We start from the raw sequence: 21,701 nt of genomic DNA, 5'->3' as shown, positions 1-21,701 counted from the left end.
GTGTATAATTACATGGGAGATCAGCAAAAAATGGGGGGGAAAGGGACCAGTATATTTTAACAAGGCGGTCGAGGAGGAGTGTCATGAGGGGGAGGAGGTGGCGCGGCCCTCGTCACGGGCCGACTGATTGTCTGCTTTTAATCCTCGACCTCATTATCACCTCCAGGTCCGGCAGTGGCAGTAAATGAATCTATCTGCCGAGTGTCAAATCTTCACACCTTCACCCTGGTAATCACCCCAAGGTGCAAATACAAGAGATAGAAAGAATGAGAAAAATGGAAGGAGAGAGAGAATATGACCCCAGCATTTCATCAACAAAATCCCCTCATTTCATAATTAGTGCTGTTCATTAATTATGTTATTTCTCTGGCAATTAAAGCTGGTTAAACACGTAGTTTCTGTAAGGTCACAGCGGTGACATAAATATATAGATTTTTGTTCATAAAACACCTATTACTGCTGTCATATAAAAACAGTCACGCTTTGACATTTCTCTCTTCACACATTGTACTGATGTCTCATACTTTTTATTATATATCGTGACCTGGAAACTAAATCTAGAGCAAAGGCAAAGCATCAAAAAGGATGACAGATAAACAATGGCTACATTTTAAATATCAGTATTAAGATGACATTCTTAGGTTTGCATTGAAGTTTATTAACTGGGGATTTATAAAACTGCAGATTTTGCTTGTATTCTTAAAGTGATATCAAAAGAGAAGTACATTCATCTGTTTATCAACAGAAGTATCTAATTAACCAATAGCATGGTATAAATTCAGAGGATTTAGGCATGTAGACATGGTCAGAACAACCTGCTGAAGTTTAAACAAAGCATTAGAACGGCAAAGAAAAAAGATTCAAATGTCAATGTCAGATGGGCTAGTCTGACTATTTCAGAAACTGCTGATCAACTGGGAATTTCCCACACAACCATGTTTAGGGTTTACAGAGAATGGTCCAGAAAGAAGAAACTATGAAGTGAGTGATAGTTCTCTGGGTAAAAATACCACTTTCTGATATCAGAGGTCAGAGCAAAGCTCAAATAATTTTAAACTGGTTTAAACTCAAATGCCCTCTACAGTCACCAGATATTAGTCCAATTAGGACCTTTATGACGTGACGGAATGGGAGATTCCCATCACAGGGTGTGTAGCTGACAAATTTACAGCTTCTATGTGATACTATCATGTCAATATGGACCCAAATCTCTAAGAAGGTTTCTAGCACCTTGTCGAATCTTTGATGTGAAGAATTAAAGCAAAACAAGGGGGTTAAAATGAAATGAGTAGAAAGGACGATAAATCATTTTTTAGGATAAGATAACCTTTATTAGTCCCACACATGGTAAATTTGTTAATTTGTTGTCTTATTTTAGTGACAATTAGGAACTCCTTTAATTTAAGAATCACAAAAATTATAATTATACTATAAAAAATGTAGCATGTATATTAAACACCGAAAAAGGAATATTTCAATTTTATTTAAACATCATCTGTTAAGAGTTAATCAGTTATAACAGAAATAAAAACCATATGTTGCATCGTCTCAGCTCTAAAGATCGTGTGCACCTTGTGTGTATATTTTATATGAAACCCAACAAAAACAAAAAAAAAGGAAGAAAATTGGATCTTTCTGAACTTATTTCGTAGTAACAATGCTTCCATTTTCTTTTTATTGAAATATTGCTTACAAGGTATATTCACTTTACTTTTTTATTTTAAAGCAAACTGTAAGTATCATTACATAGCTCCGTATAGTGACAAATGTTTAAGTGAAACCTTAAAGTGAATTAATATATTAAATCAGTTTCATGATTTTTGAATACTGTTAAAAACATTGTACTTGCTCAGTCTTCTTTAATTCGCTTTGCACCAACGCCTACTTAATAACAGTGGAATGAAATCTTCCCCTCAAGACATGCAACCCTTTGCTTCAGTTGTCATAGAAGTTCCTGAAAAAGAGCTTCCAGCTGCAGGAAAATGACTCAGTGATAAGTTGCAATATACTTCCAATGGACATAAGCCCTTTGGACAAATCTAACAAAATCTATGCTACCTTGAAAAACTATAATCATGCATTATTGAATTGGCAAGGATAGTGTGTAATAGAGAGATCCTAAACTCATTCCCCTGTGTGAATTATTAATTGAATTCAAATAACAGACAGAATAATTTTCTTAAAATATCTCAATCATTTTTCACTAGGACTTAAGATGGGGTAAAACAACAGTGATGCAGTCTGTATGCCTAAAATGTAGACGCACAATCTGATGGAGTGTGATAAACAGGAAAATAATTTACCAGCATCTGCAAAGGATGTGGCACCATGTTGGAGTGGATGATGACCACATAACACCCTCTTTGTTTAATGAGGAAATTCAGAGTTGATATAGTCCTTTCTTGCTTGCTGGCTCTTTTCCAACATGTTGCCACATCTGTCGTAATCATTGTCAGCATTGACTAACAGGCCCGTGTTTATTTGAAACCCCCTTTACTTCCGCTTGGACCATTTCACTGGCTTATCTGCATGTTCGTGCAGCAGAAGAATAGCTGGCTAAATGTTGTACTAAGGCCAGAGTAAAATATGATAATGAGTACAAATGGGATTATTAGGAGGCTGTGTGTCATCAGTCTGACTGATCCATGATGTCAAACTAGCCAAGCAAATTCAATTAGGCCTGCAATTACTCCCTGGCGCTAGTGGAGATGTATTGGAGATGTTAAATATTGATGGAAACATAGATGCCACATTTTTTCATCTCCAAAGGTGAACGCATCTCCTCAAGGTAATCACAAATGCTAAACATGTAGCCTGTCCATTCATCCTGCTGAGAAGAAACATGTTGTGCTGTCATAAAAAGGGTCAAACAGAGGTTCTGCAAATGCACTGCAGGTTTATTTAGACTGTGAAAAATGCATGATTTGATTTCTCTGAGATTTTCTTTTTATGTTTTATGAACTTGAGATTTATTTACATTGAGCTTGTTGGTAGAAATGATCTATCATAATGTCCTTCTTTTTTGTACCAACATATATAAGAAATATAAGAATAAAGGTGGAGGAGTTTGTAGTTAGACATGGGTGGTAGATGAAAAAAAATTTGAACCTTGCAATGTCACATAATAGCTTTTATTCCAAGAAAGAAATAAACAAGATACTAGATAATCACAAACCCTGTACTTTTGCAATCACTGCCACACTCATTAAATGATGGTGTACCATCCAAAAATAGGCAGGGGGTCCAATACAAGTTATAAGTGAGACAGATTTTTCCTTGATTCCCTTCACTAGCAAATTACAATGCTACAGATCAACAATACTGTGCAAACGTCTTAAGTCACCTTTCCTTTCTTGATATTTAAAAGGAAAGTGTGAAATGGGTGTAGCAATTTGGTATGAAAACCTTGATTCTTCACTGTCTGAACTCTCTTACACAAACTTTCTTGTAATTTCTTAAAGCAGCCTTCAGGAACAATTTTCCAGGCTTCTTGAAGGACATTCAAATGTCTTCTTTGGATGTCAGCTGCTTTTTATTCCATTTTGTCAAGATGACCCCACATGGCGTGCGCTCTGGGGAGGCCAGTCCATGACCGATGATGCTTTTTTGTGTGATTTGGGGATTACTGTCATGCAACAATAGGTGGATCAATTGAAAGGATAGATGTATATCTCAGGTCTTGTGGTCCTGACTTTCAGATACTGTTCCTGCACTGTGGATAGTTTTTACCCTTGAAATTTGCCATTTCCATTTCCTTCTAGTTGAGGACACTACTGGGGGACACCACATGCCAAGATATATATCTCAGCATGTCCTTGCTTTAGTTTTCAGGTAGTAACTCTCTCGGAATCACCCCATTGGTGCAATAATTATGCCTAATATTATGTCAAACTGTTTTATCTTAGCTTAAGAAATGGGAACAAGGACCGCAAAGTGTGTAAAGATACAATTTAAAAAATTGCTTCTTTGTTAAGCTGTCTTTCAGAGGATGCTAGTTTTCATTTTGCAGAAAAAAGGTGTCAGACACAATCAGCCAATGTCCAAAAAACAAACAAACAAAAAACCCTTTCCTAAAAACAAAAACCCTAAAAACCTTTTAAAGACCTTTAGAAAGACTAGAGAACTATTGCTATTTAATAAATTACAAGACAATCTAGCACATAGTGAAACAGGAGGAGCACAGTGAGGCCATGAAACTTCCGTAGTGCTAGGATTGTATGGACAAGTTAGTGAAGAGAGTGCTAGGTAAACCCAAACCAGACAATAGATCTCTACCATTAGTAACGTCCAAAACAAACTGTATGTATTAACTGCAGTCAATATTTTCAAAAAAACAATGCAACAAAAGGATGTTTCAAACAATGCCTGTTTGGGTACATCTACAAAATAGTGGTCCAGCTGAAAAACTGGGGAACCACTCATCAATATGTTTGTTAAGAGATATTGATTTTAAGCAGGGCCCCTCTTTGAGGATTTTGCATGTTAAGTTGATTGGTGATTTGAATTTAGTCATAGATGTGGATGTGACGGGGAATGGTTGTCTGTCTCTCCGGGTGAGCCCTGCCATTTACTGGTCCAGGATGTGCAATGCCTCTCGCCCAATGGCAATAGCTCCAATGGCCCAAAAGAACAAAACAGAAACATACCTGCTGTTAAACTTCTCAGGGTGCTTCTCTCTCATAACATGGAAACGATGTGCGATTGAGGCATCCTGAAAGAGACAATAAAATCGTATGTTTTATTGAAGCAAGTTGGTGTAATAGTTTAACAACAGATCATAAGTGAATTACAGTCTTGCAACCTCTAGTTTTGGACACTTTAGTGTATGGAACTCTAGGTAAAAAAATTAATTAATTAATAAATAAGCTCTTCTCTACAACAAAGTATTAGGACCTCATTAAGAAAAAAATTTATTTATCATTTTTAGGTTAAAGTCAAAATTCTGAGAATAAAATCAAAAATCTATTTTGAGAAAAAAATCGAAAGGTGGAGCTTACAGTTGTTCTTTCAAGACAAACTGCCAGTTTTAGTAAGAAGGAAGGAAATGATTTCCCTTTTAGCACATAAACACAGTGCGGTGATAAAGTGTAAGGACTTTGAAAAGATGGTGCAGAACGCTGCAAATGGTCAGATGGAAAAAACCACACAAAGTTGGAAGAGTGGATTTGTACGAAATGAAATGACTGGTAATGGACAGATGCGAGGTTATTGATGGTTACACCCTCGTGCAATAAAGAGGATGCATGTTGTATCACAAAACGGCAGATCAATTCGTTTCACTAAATCATCCACACAAGGCATTTTGTAGAGGGTACAGTCTTGAAAAAACAACTGTAATCACCACATTTCAAGTTTTTTCTCTTTAATATATTTTTTTAATGTGGCCCTAATAATCCTTTGTACTCATGTCATTACAACAATTAATAGCATGCAAAATTTTATTACGTTAAAGTTTAAATTTATGTCAGCTGATATTTACTCCACACTTCTCAAACATTGCAGGCACATCTTGGATGTCCATGGTGTTTATCGCTATAAGATTACAGGAGCTGTAGTACGCAGAAGGTTGCTAAGCTTTGGATGAAGTTGACAGAGACCCTGATGAAAACATGCTGCTTCCATACGGGCTAATTAATTAAACACATACTGCTCCTAACCACCCTACAGGAAGCTGCTGAAACCTCAGCAACCAAGTTGTTTTCTTTCTCTGTATGTACCTCGCCACTCGTCTCTCTGCAGTTCAGATTTTCTCCAATCTACTTCTAAACCTAAATACCCATAATCACTCATCATTCTCTCACATGACAAAGGTTTTTGTTGATTAATAACAATAACATTTTGAATATTGCACAGTTTTTCATAAAATCACAATGCAGTCAAAGGTACTTTTAAATAAACGATTTAAATGTATATGAAGTGTTTCATTTTAGTTTACCTGTAATCTCATTTTTGAAATGGAAAAAAAAGACTACTGCCTACTAATAAATTTCCCTTCACAGTGGTATACTTTCTTTGTATTAACCTGGGCATTAACTGTTTAAATGTACTGGAGCACAGCACCGCAGTTTGAGTTAAAATATATTGGATATTTTAATATCAAAGAGCATTTGTGCAAAAATGCTAAACAGGGTATTTAATCGGAACACCAGTAAGCAGGTGAACATGACATATGAACTCAAATATGCCGTAAAGTATGCACAAAACCTCTCAGGGCGTGAGGCCGGACTCTAATGAAGGAAAAACATAAATTTCCTTTAATTTACACTTCCAAGTCCGTGTCAGCAGAAAAACGTGTACTGGCCTTTGTGAAAAAACTCTGATGAAAACTTATCTTGCTCTGAAGACATCTCAAGAAAGAGTGAGGGAAAAGTTGCTGTAAACTTTCTGGGCTTGTTCCTCGCCCCCCCTCCGCTGAAGCAATCTGTTTTGACCCACTCCATTTTGAGTGGCACTATTGAAACAGCACCTACAGGGAGGACCCCCTGCTAGCTCTCTGTACAGAAATTTAGAAGAAGCCAAAAGAGAAAAATCAATGGAGTTTCTCTTGATGTCTCTTCAAGACGCTGTAAGCAGAAGACCAAAAGATTTCTTCAAGATCCCCGCAGACTCGCCTCACGCTTCCATCGTGAGCAAGAAAGGTGAGGTGATGGATATATCTGAGAGATTGTAACTTGATTTTCTTACAAACAGGACAATAGCTGCAAACAAGAGAGCAAAAGCCAGGAGAGGTTGTCTCCCCTTTGGTTTGGGGTCTATTATCTGAGATCTGTACAAGTGGAGCTGTGGCTTTGCAACAGTAAACAGCGATTTCAAGCAACCCAGAGTGGATAAAGCACTTTGTCGTTCTACATTGCTGTACTGTTTGTTTGCTTTAAATTAAAAAACTTAAAAAAGAAACACTCTAATGCTCCTATAACCAAAATACAGAACATTTACAGTATTCACATATAGTATATATAACAAAATATAATTTTATCTGTACAAATGTTTGATAAAAACATGAAAACTGTTCAAAGTCATATACAAATTTACACAGAAAAGCAAAACCTCTATCAAAACAAAAACAAAAATATTATTATATTAGCTTTATTTAATTTTTTTTTATTCAGAAACACAAACAAAAATAGAAAACAAATAGAAACAACCCCACCTGGAAAGCTTCTGAAACAAAATCACTTTGTGCTTTTGATGTTTTCTTTTACCTCCTAAATTATTTTGTGAAAATCAATTTGGACCAATCTAAAATATAAAATTGAAATTTGCGAATTACAATACTGTAATATTCTGAATATAAAATTCTTTTCTTTCCATTCTTGTAATAAATTACAAGTGAGCAGCAGGTGAATAGCTATTTTTTTCTTCCTTGCTCATTGTTTTCTTTTTTAAATTATTCACTATGCACCATGCTAATACACCAGCGTGCACTGCACATCTCGGTCAAGGGTACGCTCAAAATGTGTGTAGTATAAAATGACAAAATTGTTTCAGGGTTCTTTTTTGCGCCAAACACGACTTATCAAGAAATATCTTTTTGTTTCAATGGGTTTCAAATGTTTAATTAATATCTAATTATGTTTATCTAAGCAGAATTTGATGAATAACTTTTAAAAAATGTTGTAAGTTACAAAGAGCTTTCTTGGTTGAGTGTAATTTTAGCTGTTCTGCAAAATTGAGTTGAAAAAAAAAGTTAGTTAGTTAGTTAAGCTGTTGTGTTTGTCTAACTGGATACATTTTACTAGTTTTCTGACTGTATGTGTAAAAACAACACAATAAAACACCAATATGACAGGAGTAGTGGGCCAAACCTTGAATACATGTATGACACATTCTTATGCACTGACCCCCTCACAGGTCTGATGCGCCGTCAGCTCACTCCCCCCCCCTCACCCCCAGCTGCCCTCAAATAATTACCAATGTAAAAATCTGGCACCCAAATTAATACAGGACATGTGTAATGTCCTCTCATAGCTCAAAGTTTAGTCCAATTATGAGTGGGCTTCAGCGGTTTGATGTGCCTTTCACTACAGTGGAGAGTAATGGCTTTGACAGGAGTGCCAGGGTCATTAGGGCGACTGACTGCATTATGGTAGCGGAGTGCGCTCAGTGATTAGTTCTGTCTCTCACCCCTGGCCCTGATTGAGATCATTACACTTCACGTCACTTCCACATCCTCCCAAAGGGATGGCGTCATTAATTCTCAACCCAACTGGGCCATGGCAGAAGGTTAGGCTGGAAAAATTCAAGAAAAAGAAAGAAGAAGAAATACCTGTGCTGTGGGACAAGAATGAGATCAGAGAAAGTATTGTTCTTTTGTTCTTCGGTTACTATAACGCATTATTGGTGACTGACCAGTATCAGAGCAGTCAGTCAAGTTTAAACACCTCTGGCCTTTATTACAAGGGGACATAAGAAGGAAAGACAGGAAATGCACAAAGAGATGATGGCCAAAATCTGTCTGGTATGTGCCATAACCACTCTGCTTTTAGGATCCTCCAAATGGATCCTAAAATGAATACAAATTTAAAAGGACTCATGGAAATGACTTTCAAGCATATGTTGCCAGTGACAGTCATCGTCCGAGTTGGCTGCTATTGCTGATCTTTTGATTTCAACAGTGTCATTACAGAAACAATCTACTCTTCATCTGCATAATCTCTGAAGTAATTATTAGCTTGACTTGTCGCATAATCTTTAATGTAATTTTCTCATTCAACGGAAAGCAAAAAATTTGATGCAAACAAAATATTGTATCACACTCAAATCCATAGAGACCTCAAAGTCTTCTTAATCCCCCACAAACAACTTCATTTGTCATCATCGCGCCCACTGTATACTAATCCCACCAACAGAGCAAAGACAATAGGGGTTATAATGAGTTTATGAACCAAAGATGTCAGGCCAAAGACGTTTTCTCTCAATGTTTGCTTCAACAAGAAGCAATCATTAAAGCATTAAAACTTCACGTTTTTTTAGAGTACTGCATGTTTGGTTGACTGCACGTACTAACATTAAAATCCACCACATTTTGAGCAAAATTATGCATCTTTATGTTTCAGTCACACAAGCGTAAAAACAGGATGGCAGCCTCCTTGCAACTAGGAAAAATCAATGGTAACCTGGTGACTACACTGAAGATTGTCACAGTTGGCAATCAATTGCGAGTAATTGCTGCGACCAACTGGTCACCTAGAGGTTGCGTGTGAGACCCTACTTTGGATTGCACAGGTCACAATTATTTGGAAGGAAACTTGACTCCCAGTAATTGGTGAGTCAATACGGGACTTGAGTCAACTAGTTATCAAATGGTTTTACTCTAGTTATAGTTCTATATAATAGCAAGGTTGCAGAGCACCACAGTCTGAAGTTAAATTGCCAACCTGCACCTAGTCTGTCATTGCCTGCAATACATTTGTTATTTTTGCCAATTTATTACTGTTAGTCACCAGATTATGTAAACACATTCGATGCAGTTGCCAACTTGCCCTCATTCAGTGTCAAACTGATAGTAGACTGACTCTGTTTTATTGGTTTGACACACCAAAGTCGCTTTGAAGATGACAACTGGCTGTGAGTGCTAACAGACCTGGTCCTTGCCTTCAAAGCAACCATTTCAAAGGCAACAAGATCACAAAGTTATTGCACACAACTGCAATTATTTTGCAATTTTCACTGTTTTCTCTATCACTTAAGTTAAATGTTCAGTGAAAAAGAATGAAACCCAACTCTACAACTGCTCAAAGCTGCATGTTGTACCTTTAAAACAATCGCAGTCTTGCCAGTGCAGAAGTATCAAAATTTTCTTGAATGACCACTTTTAGGTACCAAAAAGAGAGTTAACATCAGTTTCGAAGTTCGAAGCAAGAAATAAAAATGTCTGCCTGGCAGTTTGGGGAAAAAAGAAGAAAAAAAGCAGGAAATAACTCACTTTTTAAAATGCATTAAGAGTTAATGTTATGCATTGTTAGGTAACAAGTCAGTGTTGACACACCTGGCTACATGAATTCTGCTACTAAATTGTGTTACTGATACATTAGCAGCTACTTATGTCTGCATGATGCATGCATATAGGGTATTGATACACTTTGCTAACAAAGATAGCAAGTGTTAACTTTAGTTGACTTAGTACTCTACCCTCGCATTCAAACATAGTCACTTCTGACTTTGAAGAAAAAAGATCATGGTGCACAGTTGCAGCTAGTATGAGAGGACACAAAACAAAAGATGGCTTCACAGTAGTAACAACAATCTTTTGTACATTCTGTGTTTTTTAAAAAGGCCCATTTGCATTTGGCTGAATGTTGTTTTTACCATCAACAATCTCCATTACAATCAAGTAGACAAAAATGTACCATTTTAACATAATGATGAAAAATGCTAATATATAAATGATATTATATAATTTGATAGCAATACATTTATTTTCTTGTTTGTGATCGCCTTTTTCAGAAGTCGATCTTTGAATGTTCACTTACTTGTTGTTTCTGAAAATGTTACACAAATAAATCTGACTTGAAAGTTCTCCAAATGAAGCAGCAGATGAAGTAACTTGTGTGTCTGACATTTATGCTAGGCTATTAATGCATTTGAACATTTGGATGAATGCTCTGGGATGTATTTCAAACTGTTACCACTTCCCCCTGAACACATCACCATATGTTCATCACTGTAGACAGATTACAGCTATTGTTCTCCTTTATCACAATGTTAACAAGACCCGTCCTCTAATATCCTCAAACATCGTCATTAAGAGCCCAGGGCTGGAGGTGTTATTCAACTAACATTTCTAGGGCCATGCATCACTTATGTCCCTGCCATGGTCTCTACAAATCTGACAAACCCGAGCGACTCCCTCCTCTACCACCTGTAAATGTCAATTACCATATTTCCCCCTGACATTTATCAGTAATGGCTAACACGAGCTACGTGAAATCAGTGTCATTATGGTGCTGATGGACAGGGGAGGTGCTAATGGATGCGTAACTTCATGCAAATACACAACAGGCCCTGTTTATCGATCAGAGACGGTAGAGGTTTGAGCACATCTCAATAAAGGTCTAACCACAATGTGATCACAACAAATAAATTGACTGATTAGGCTGTTACTGCATGTACTCCACTCGCTGTTCTACCTTCTGTATTCAACCTTCCAAAACAGTCAGAAAGAAGAATTATTGAGAGAGGAATTTTAATTTTAAGCACAGGAGTCCACACGTTAGCAGCTATTTCTATTTTTTTTCTAGGTTAAATTGTCTACTGGTATCATTCTTTGTCTGAGACTCTTTCTTACAAAGACTGAACCTTCCTTTGGTGTGTAAGGCATAAAAAGGTGCCATATTCACATTCTCTCAGCAGTGCACAAGTGATAAATTGTCTCCACTTACAGAGAGCCTTTACAGTATTTCAGCACAACACTTTCAATGCTTCCCATTCACCTGTTTACACATGCTCACACAGCAATGGCCCTGGCCTCCCAGCAGAAACAGCTTGAGGTTCAGTATCTTGCTAAAGGTGAGGATCAAACTATCAACCCTGTGATTAGTGGACAGCACGCGAGCCCCACAAGGAAATTTATATTGCAACTGGTTCATCGTTGAGAGTCTTTATTGTGGTTGTTTTTTATTGTTTATTATTATGTCTTGCATTGTGATATAAGCGTGTTAAAGCCTTTACACCCAACCAGGGAATGCAGCATCTATATAAGTTAAAATTGTAATCTTATTATTAGTAGTATTTATATTTCAACACATCACTTTACACATTGAGCCTAAGGTTGAATTTTTGGTTTTCATTGTAGTTTTTTTCCAGCTAAAGCTAAAGTACTTTTTAAACCCATAAAATCTTTAATTTTATCTTAATTTGCACATTGCCTTTTTCTTTTACACATCGTTCTTTGTTTTTATAGTCTTAGCAAGTTTACTTATTCATAGATTTTTTTTTGTTTCAATCAAAAACAGTCAAAATATTTATGTTGATGATTTTGATTATTAAAAATGTGTGAAGAAATAACACCAAAATCCCTGAGAATATGCAGATGCTAAACAGTTTACTGCTTTTTCTTTTGTTTGTTTCAACACGAGAGTCACATCTGACACCTAGAACGTGAGACTTACCCCAATCCCCTTCACAAGCAGGTGTTTTTGTAGTGAGAGGCATCATGCAATTGCTAAGCAACATGCAATTAGCTGCCATTTGTGTGTGTGCAGAAACAATTATACATAAAATCAAATACAAAGACTATTTACATCTAAATGTATTTAATGTGGACATCATGTTTTTTTCTTCAGCACTAAACACTATTAAATACTGTTCAAAGTGAGAAGATCTGACAAAGGGTACTACATCAAAATCATATAATATAAAATACCAACAAAAGGTATCTTTGCACCTTATTGTCTCAGTGTTCAACTTACCACTCCAATGGAAAAGTAGTTGTTTATAATGCTGTAAGGCACTGGGTCCCCTCGCTCTTCCTTGTCTGTGGGTGTGACATCAATCTTCCAGCGATCCAGCATCACCTCTGTACTGTTCTCAATGTCCCGCAGGATCTTAAGGAGGCTTTCGCCCTCATAGCCTCAGGAAGAATAAGATGAGACAAGTGAGATGTTAAAATGGGTCTAGAATATCTCGTGCCACATGACTGACACTTTGCAAACACAGGTGCATGGGCAAATACACGAAAATACAAGTGAGTTTCCAAATAATTTTTTATACGTGCATATAGACAATTTACCTCCAGTATTACTCAATTTTGTTACTTATACTTAATGATTTTGTTATTATAAAATCCTTGGGTTATATTGTGTTGGACATTTTTGTTTGGTCTTTATTTGGTATTTTGACCTATTGTGAAAAAATTAAGTCAGTTCACAAGTGCCAAAAACGGCATTTCCTTTTGAGGCTGGATCCAAAGTGAGTTAAAAATTGCCTCACTTACAGCAGAAAAAAAAATGTCTACAGCCTAGTTGGAAAAAAAAACCCAGTTCTGGTCTCAAAGTTTAATTTCTAAATTAATTTCAAATGTGAACTCCCCATATAAATAAGTATTTCTAGAGATGTAGCGGCTTTGAATAAAAACGGCCAAAACAGCATTTTTAAATGCTTGTGAAATATAGAATACAAATCTATAAATTCCTGAGCAGTAAAACAGACTAACACACTGTGTGGACAGCTTTGGCTAAGGTTATTTATTTATTGTTGAAGGTGCTTTATTTAGGTGATATTGGTCTCTGTAAAATTCTCCAATACATCCACCTCAGCTGGTCATGACAGATGGCTGAGCTTGGTTCTGCTTGAGGTTTTTTTTCCTGTTAAAAGGGAGTTTTTCCTTCCGCATGTCTCTAAGTGCTTGCCCATGAACTCAAAGCAGTCTCTTAAAATAAATAAATAAATAACTTTTTTTTTTTTTTTTTTTTAAAAAGCAGCTTTTCTTTGTTTTATATAATTGAATATTTATGTATTTGCCTGGAAAGTACAAAACATGTAGACATCACTCTGGGCATTCCACTGTTTGCTCTATTAAATCAGTTAATTTGCATATTATTTTTAGAGCACCAAATAAAGTAATTATTAGTTTTAGCCACATTGATGTTCCAGAATAATTAGAGTGTTACAAACAATATTAACACTGGATTTCTAATGCGGGACATTTATACCTCTACCTTTCACTACAGCAAAGGGATGTGAGGCCATGTTGTTGACTGTTATGTATCTGTTTTCTGTCAGTACCTCCTCCCCATCGCAGACATCTTGCCAGGTCGTTGCCCGTGCCAAGAGGAAGTATACACACAGGGGGGTTCTTGTCCAGGTTGGCCTTATCTAGAGCAGCAGGACAAATATCACAACAAGATGTGAAACAAGGCCAAACCAAGAAAACAAACTCACTGCAAGAACTTGCAAAGAAACCATCAAATCCCTTTTTCAGCCCAACTAGTAATACTAGAAGTCAACATGAATGTCCAGTTGTACAGTCTATTTCAAGAGGCACATTTTGCCTGACAGTTATTACCTCTCTTTGTTTTGATTGATAAAAAATTGAGGCAATTTTTGAGAGCCCAAACAAGTAACACATCTTCAAGACCAAACAGAGAAGGCCGGGTGTTTTTTTTTTTCCCTTCAAATGATGACTAATATGTTGTTTTCCAACTCACGTAATCATCCCATTTTACCACCTCTGAATACACAGGCTTGGATGTAATGAAAGTGTTCATATACAACCCATTTATTACGCTTTACCATTTCAGGCTGGACAACAAGAGTGCAGCAGCCTTTGAAAAATAATAAAAACAAAGGCAATTTTGCCAAAAAAGGAAATGGGGTGTTTAAGTGCTACAGTACTATGTTTATTACTTTACAGGTAACTGAATGCAGTATGTGCACATGTACTGTAGCACCTCAGAAGGCTTGCAGGTTTTTTTTTTGTTTTTTGTTTTTTTTGGAATGAACATGAGGACCAAATTCTTGGCAAAGTTGTGACAAAATAAAAAAAAAATTGAAAAGTAGCATATTCTGTACCAATGAAGTCCAGGATCCAGCCCACAGTGCCATCACCTCCACAGGCCAACACTCTGAAATCAGGAACATCTCTGAAGAAATTCAACCTGTAACAAACGTCTTACTTTTAGATGTCTTGCACTGGTTACAGAAGATATCTTTTATCTTCAGTTTTCCCTGAAAATAATTGAAAATGATTTTAAAAGTGAAGGTGCATTAAAATGTCTCTTTTTTCAGTCTTTCTTGCGTTTAAAATTCACATGACACAGACACGGTGTGCATATTATGAGCATATTTTTGAGCCTACTGCAACAGCACACTGCTTCACTGCAAACCCCCATCTAATCCCACAAAATAACACATGTCGCATTGATAATTATTCATTCAGTGAGCTAGCCTGCCTGTTCGAGGCCTAATTGGATCATGACAGGCAGTGTTCAGTCCAACTTCTTCCGTTCCTTCACAATAACAAAGCCCTAACTGAATGAGCCAGCCTCCGAGCCTCGTATGGCGGGTAAATGATTCGCTCAATTACTCTCCAACTGGGACCACAAACCATATTAGACGCAAAACAGACGGCCGCAAACATGAAAGGCAACTTTGGGGATATTTAAATACCAAGAAACAAACACTTAATTTGCTGTAATTGCATTATTGAGGCAGCTAATTGACAGCAGTGCGTGCGGCTGCCTCGGCCTGCAGTGTCCGACGGTGACCGTTCACCCTGCTAATGTGTGCTGCACTGAGTACACTTGACAAAATATTAACAAGGTTATAGTAGGAGAAGGTCATCTGGAATGTTCTCAACTCTAGGAAGAAGCCACGGATTCGACCCCAGACTGCAGAGGAGAGGCAGGTGACGCTTCAGCCACATCAACAGAGAAACAAACAGTGGCCACAAGGTCAGTCCCTAAAACTTGGGAGTTGCGTTGGCGCAGTGAAAGCTGTGCCAGTCTAAACCTCGTGGAGGGTTTTTTTTTTTTACCCTGTGAGTGCTGCTGTGTATTTATTTTTTATAAGACACAAAGATTCTGTTTTCACATCTAATCAAAGCCAAACAACGTGGCAGCACGACGCTGAGGCATTCCTGTGTGTTTAAACGCTGCTGGACGCAAACAGCAAAGTGGAGGAGCGTTGTGCATGTAAATCATCCATTCATTTTCTTAATCACAAATGTGAACCATAGGAAACCTGGAGCTGCCCACACCACCAGCCTGCAGTGAGCTGCTTGTCTGTATGCGCGATCACATGTGGTATGGCGAGCGTTTCACCTCTCTCTATCCGTCAGTCACTTGTGTCACCAGCTCTGCGTTCAGCCTTATGCATATGGAGTCGCTGCTCGTCAGCATGATGCTATCGTCTCCAGGATTTGTTATGTGTGAACTCACCTCATTTGTGTCTGTTCTGTCTGAGGGAACCGAGTGAGAGGTTTAATGCTACAGGCCTCTCTTGCATGTGATGGTGGTTATTATATGTGGGCAACAACCAAAAACACTACTGGGTGTGTAAACAGAAGCTCATTAGCTGATCTGATTAGTGAGGTAACAAACAAAGGGATGCTTTTAGATTTTGTGTTTTTCCTATATTTGCTTCTCCTTTTATAAACAGTTCTTTCAATTTTTCCGCAATAATTTATATAAAAAGACAATTTTCTTAATGCAAAGTAACTTACTACAGATACTGCTGCCAGTTATAAAGCTAATAAAGAAATATTAACACATAGAACAAAAAATATAAAACTAATGCTCAGCATAGTGTATCAGTAAAGAAGTTGTGAATCTTTATTTTTCCTTTTTTCTTGCTTTGTTTATACTATAATCATTATTATTACTATTTATTATTTTTTCAGTTCTTTAGATATATCATGGCAGTTGTTTTGGGATTTAATAATCTAAGAGCAGTCATGTTCACTTTTTTAATTACATTAGAAAACAATACTCTGATTTTCATGAGTACACTGAAACAGCCTTTTCATTTCTGTTAAGGCTGCTAATGTGCTTTCTGTGTTTATCTGTGGTTATAAGCTACAGTGTTTTTAAATATAATCTTTTTTTTTTAAACACAAATCATTTTGGAAAATACCTGCTTTTAGGGTTTAGATCTTAGATTGGTAAAAGATTTTTCCTCTCACCATATTTATGTGTCTGAAACACTTTAAAAAAGCAAACCTCAATCGTCATATGAGTGTGAAATTTGGATGCTTTAAACATAAAAAAAAGTAACCTGTGAAAAAATATATTATATTGACATTTAGCTTCTTTCATGGAAATAATACATTTTTAAAACGGTATCTCACACTACAGATGTGTGAGATATCACTAAACGTACCCTGGCATGGGTCCATTTTTAGCCAGGTTGTAGACTTGTCTTGGGTTCAGAAGATACTGGAACTTTCTGTAAATCCTACAGAAGAAATAAAAAAATAAAAAAACATCGGAAAAAACTAAGAAGCAATGCAAATGTCGCTCTCTCAAATATCACACATTCGTTTCCACTTCAGGGAATTTAGCCTGTTAAGTGCAAATGCAGTCCAGGGTCCAATCACAATGTAACGAGGCAGTGGACTGGGCAGTGGGGTGGGACATACCCAAAGTCCCCTTGAGGAGAAACCATTAGAAAGACTAATTCATTTTAATTTCAATTTCATTATATCAACTGGCTGAAGTCATATTTTGATCTCATAATTTAAACAAATGAGGGCCGGAGTAATAAGGAGTGAATGAATATGTTTCAGTAATAACCCAATTAGCCCTGGGTTAAAGAAGGGGAACCAGCCAGTGACATGACAGTGAGAAGGCTGTCTGAAGCAAGAGTGTGTGTGTGTGTATGTGTGTGTGAGAAAGAAAGAAAAGAGAGCTGACGGCAGAGGCGTCCAGTGCTTTAGGTAAATGTTATTTTGTTTTTATTTGACTCAGCAAGCCTAAAGCACTTGGCGGCCAGAGGCCACGCTGTTGCCTTCCCTCTGCGGCTGAGGAGCGGGGCTTTAGAGGCTTCATGTAGCATGTTGAGACAGATTGTGTACTTACCTCTCTCCCTGCTTCCCCCCGCTCTTCGGATTGACAAACACCAGCAGAGGATGAGTGCCCTCTATTGTTGTGATCTGAATGGGAGATGTCAAAACAAACTGTTGGTGTTTGGAGACTGCAGGATGCTTCACAGGAATTCACTTTCAAGCCATATCCCTCAGAAATTTTGCCAAGTATATACAGCACTTTCAAGGCATGCCAGTCATCTGATTCGTTACATACTGCAGTTTTCCTGTTACCTGGCTGGGATAATGTCTGTGTGTGCTTCATGTTTCTTCGCCTGAGTAAAAACTTAATCTTGGGTTAATTATAATATCTAATTATAAAGGAAGAGCTGTGATGGAGATTTTAGCCAGTATCTCTGAAACTACATTATACACTATCACAGGTCCCTTGATTTTTGAGGAACTGATACCTTTAATTTTCAAAGACACCTGGTTTTGCTTTTTTATTGTCAAAAAAAATCATGTATTCATTCTTACTCAAATAATTCAAGTAAATATAGTTTTTCACCGCAGGCGAGTCATTCTCAAATTTACGCCGACCCACTCAGATCTTTCATTGGATATTCAACCAGCAGATGAGCATATGACAAAGGATGTCCTTCATTATTTTTTCCCCCTGGTTCATTTATATCTTTTCCTCATTTTGCTTCATGAGACAATATCTCTGTTAATACTTTTACTACGACCTCATAACAACCGCTCCATTTGAACTTTTTCCCACTAATGATGATGATCAAGAATAGGTCAGAAAATGATGAATAACATCTCATTTTGAAATCCAGTAGGTTTGTTTCATAGGTTCTATTTTTCTGTTTTACTTGTTTTTTAAAGTAGAAATTGGAATGAAAATGTAAAATTCCACTGCAAAATTTTTAATTACAATTTCTTGCAGTATCTTCACTGTCCACCGGTGGGCAATTGCACCACCATTGTAGGTAATTAATACACGTGAACTACAGTGGTTAGAAGCTCCAGGTCCAGGACAATTAATCAGGATTGCCTCAAAATGAACCACAGCATCTGTGTTTTTGGCAGCAATAAATAGAATAGCATAGAAAGCATTTATTGTTGTTACACTACGCAAAACACAAGTGTGGCAGTGCCACTCCTGATTGGTGAATTAAAGTCACAAACACATCACTCACGGAAACAACTCACCTTACGTTACAGAAACTAATTCATGTTCTCTTTAAACATTCTGACAATAACAGACCTCTACATCAAAGACAGATAAGCCATATCCTGCTTGATGTTTGAGCATCACTTTTTGATATTTTTTGTCTTGTTTTCTTTTATTTTGGGGGTTTTGTTGACACCAATAAAATGTCAAGCTGACAACAACATTATCCTTAAATACTTTTAAATATTATTTTTAAAGTTTGGGACTATTAAACTCAACTTTTGAATGCAAGCTGTTTTTCTGGCTTCAGAGCCCATAAAGCCCTGTAAATACCTCTGACATAAAAAACAAGAAGTCCTCTATCTTACAGTCAGTCAGTACTCAACCTGATACCAAGTACTTATTTGCGACTGCTTTCTAATCAGCCAGACAGTTTGCCTTGAGTGACGTGAGAACGGATTTTCCAGTGTCTCTGAGTGGTAGTGAATCTGTGGACAGGCAGAGCCTGCGATGTCAGAGGCCGATCTCACAAAGCGCCACATAAACAAGCTCTGACTCAGCGGCCCCTGTTTGAATTACCCTTCCTGCAGTTAGTCTGCAACAACTCGCCCAGTGCTCTCCCTGACACAGATGAAGCACTTAACTCCCCCTGCCTGCTATCCCAGCAGGCCAAGGGTGAATTAATGAGCTCCCTGTCCAGTTCAGAGTGATCCATTACTTCCTGTAATTATAAATAATAATCTTGATTATTACGCTGGTTAGCCAGCGAGGAGCATAGATGGATGTGCCTGGGATATGATTCATCATATTTCTCTCTCATCCACGCGTAGACGTGCAGTCGCCACAGACGGCGGCAGGCTTCCATCGCCAACATGCTGGCTGACAGATATTAGAGAGCATCAGGCTGGACAAGGCTCTGCCATGGGATACTGATTACCAGCAGGGCCTGCAGAGTCCCATCATACAGAGCTTCATTTTAAAAACTCAGTATTCATGAAAAACGGTTTGATTTCTGGATGGGACCTTAAAATAATCCGACTGTATCCAATTTATGGCTGTGCAGAATTTAGCAAGCAAGCTTTTTAACATGTATTTCAGTTACTCTTTGTTTTTATTTATTTCAAAATGAGCCTATTTCTTGGCATCCACAAAACGTTTCAGGTCATATAACCACTTATTCTGCACCTGCACCCCAAATAATCGGACTGTCGTATATGTTCGCTTGTTTGTGAAGTGAAGACTTGTGCTTTCACTGGATTAAAACAGATTTTTTCAACTACTAACAGATTTTTCAACTTTTGTAATTTTAAAATAAATTAATGAATCTGAAAATTAAGGATTTCTCAAACCCCCTCTCCTCATTGTGGGCCTTTTCAAACTGTGAAGCATAACCTTATTATCAATGAAATATCTAAAAACAAATAAAATACAAAAAAACAAACAACAAAGCACGAATTCTGCACTCACTGTAGTATGGGCTTGTGATTAGTAAATAAAAACTATAAAAAAAATATTAAGGCACAAAACTGTCAAATGTCTTGAGTACAACCTGCAGTCCTTGGCCATCGACTGTGACAGAATTGGCTCTCTGCATCTTTCCTCTGCCTGACTGACTTGACCGAGAGTCCTTCCTCAGTGTAGACTGTCTTTCCTGTGGTCAAAGGTCACACAATTACAAGAGCATTGTTTTTTTTCCCTGCAATTAAATATATATATATGCATATATATACACATACATATATATATATATATGTATGTGTATATATATATATATATATATATATATATATATATATATATACACATTAGGGGTGCAACAATACTCATATCGATACAGTGCTTTCGGTTCAGTACGCATATATATCGAACAATACAAAATTTCAAAATTTGTAATTTATTTTATCAACTTTTCTTCTGACGATGCTGTCTGTGTTGAGAGCTCAGTGGATCTGCATTCAACTACTCCGCCTAGGCTGCACTGTCGAGCGCAGATCCACTGAGTGCAGCGCAAGCTAGCGAGACAGAAGTTAAGGTCGTTGCAAATGGCAACTGCCTAAATGGTAGCCTAAATTAAACCTCCCCACCATAAAACAGTATGTCAGATGTGCCACGCAATGCTCAATTACATGGGTGGGAACTAGTGCGTTGGCGCAGTTAGCTCGTTAACGTGTTGATGTCCAGCCCCACGCACGGGGCGATCCGCGGTAACTCGTTAACGGAGATTTGCCGCGTTGTGGCGTTAACGTCATTTTAACGAGATTAACGTTGACAGCACTAGTGGGAACACAACGAGTATGACTGCACATTTACGCCGACATCATCCTAGTGCAAAGACAAGTGGAAGCAGACAAAAACAACAAGCACGCATGCTACAAACTTTACCCGAGTCATTTAGACAGCCGTCAGCACATGATTCTCATTATGGGAACCTGATATGTTTAATATGCTGCTGAGAATATAGCCCAGAAGAAGCGTATAGTATAGCTTTTATTTTGGAAAGAGCCATTTCTCTGTAATAAACTCTCTTTTCCAAAGATGAGTGATTTCTCGATCAGACAAATTATTTTTTTTAAATTATTTTGTTGTTTCAGCAACATTACATTTAAAAACTGTACTTTTGAGTTAAAATATATATTTATAATTTTAATAAATGACAAATTAAAACGGCATGAACATTTTTTTGTATCGAAAAAATATCGAACCGTGATATTATTATTATTATTATTATTATTATTATTGGATAGAATAGTGCATAGGTAAATACATGGTTTACTGCCAGAATTGGAGTGAACTGTGTGTCTCGTATCTGTTGCTGTAAAGTCGTCTCTAGAGACCTGCTCGTTTTATGACTACAATGACGTGAACAGCTTAGTGTAGGCTGCAGATTTAGTAATCTCTAACATTTTTTTTTACTTTTAGCAGAAAGAAGGAGTCAGAATATAAACTGTCAATCTTAATATTATATATCTGTAATTTCCCAGTAGTTTTCCTATAAGTTCACATTTAATCTGTTGCTAGTTGAAGAATTTCAGTGAAAGAAAAGCTTATTTTACATATTGC

General features: G+C 37.2%; 1 protein-coding gene across 1 annotated transcript in view; it reads right to left on the bottom strand.

The window, feature by feature from the left end:
* dgkb (diacylglycerol kinase, beta) overlaps window positions 1–21,701 on the bottom strand; it is an 83,284-nt gene that overhangs the window by 26,511 nt on the left and 35,072 nt on the right. The window contains exons 14-20 of the mRNA XM_040030694.1: window positions 20,191–20,292; window positions 17,517–17,590; window positions 16,819–16,893; window positions 14,512–14,597; window positions 13,726–13,815; window positions 12,411–12,571; window positions 4,647–4,711 (exon numbers count right to left, since the gene is read on the bottom strand). Of these exons, the coding sequence (XP_039886628.1) occupies window positions 4,647–4,711; window positions 12,411–12,571; window positions 13,726–13,815; window positions 14,512–14,597; window positions 16,819–16,893; window positions 17,517–17,590; window positions 20,191–20,292 (653 nt within the window). The remainder of the gene's footprint in view (window positions 1–4,646; window positions 4,712–12,410; window positions 12,572–13,725; window positions 13,816–14,511; window positions 14,598–16,818; window positions 16,894–17,516; window positions 17,591–20,190; window positions 20,293–21,701) is intronic.

This window comes from Simochromis diagramma, unplaced genomic scaffold (genome assembly GCF_900408965.1).
Source record: "Simochromis diagramma unplaced genomic scaffold, fSimDia1.1 OVJJ01000361.1, whole genome shotgun sequence".
Taxonomy (NCBI): domain Eukaryota; kingdom Metazoa; phylum Chordata; class Actinopteri; order Cichliformes; family Cichlidae; genus Simochromis; species Simochromis diagramma.
This window is presented reverse-complemented; position numbering and strand designations above follow the sequence as displayed.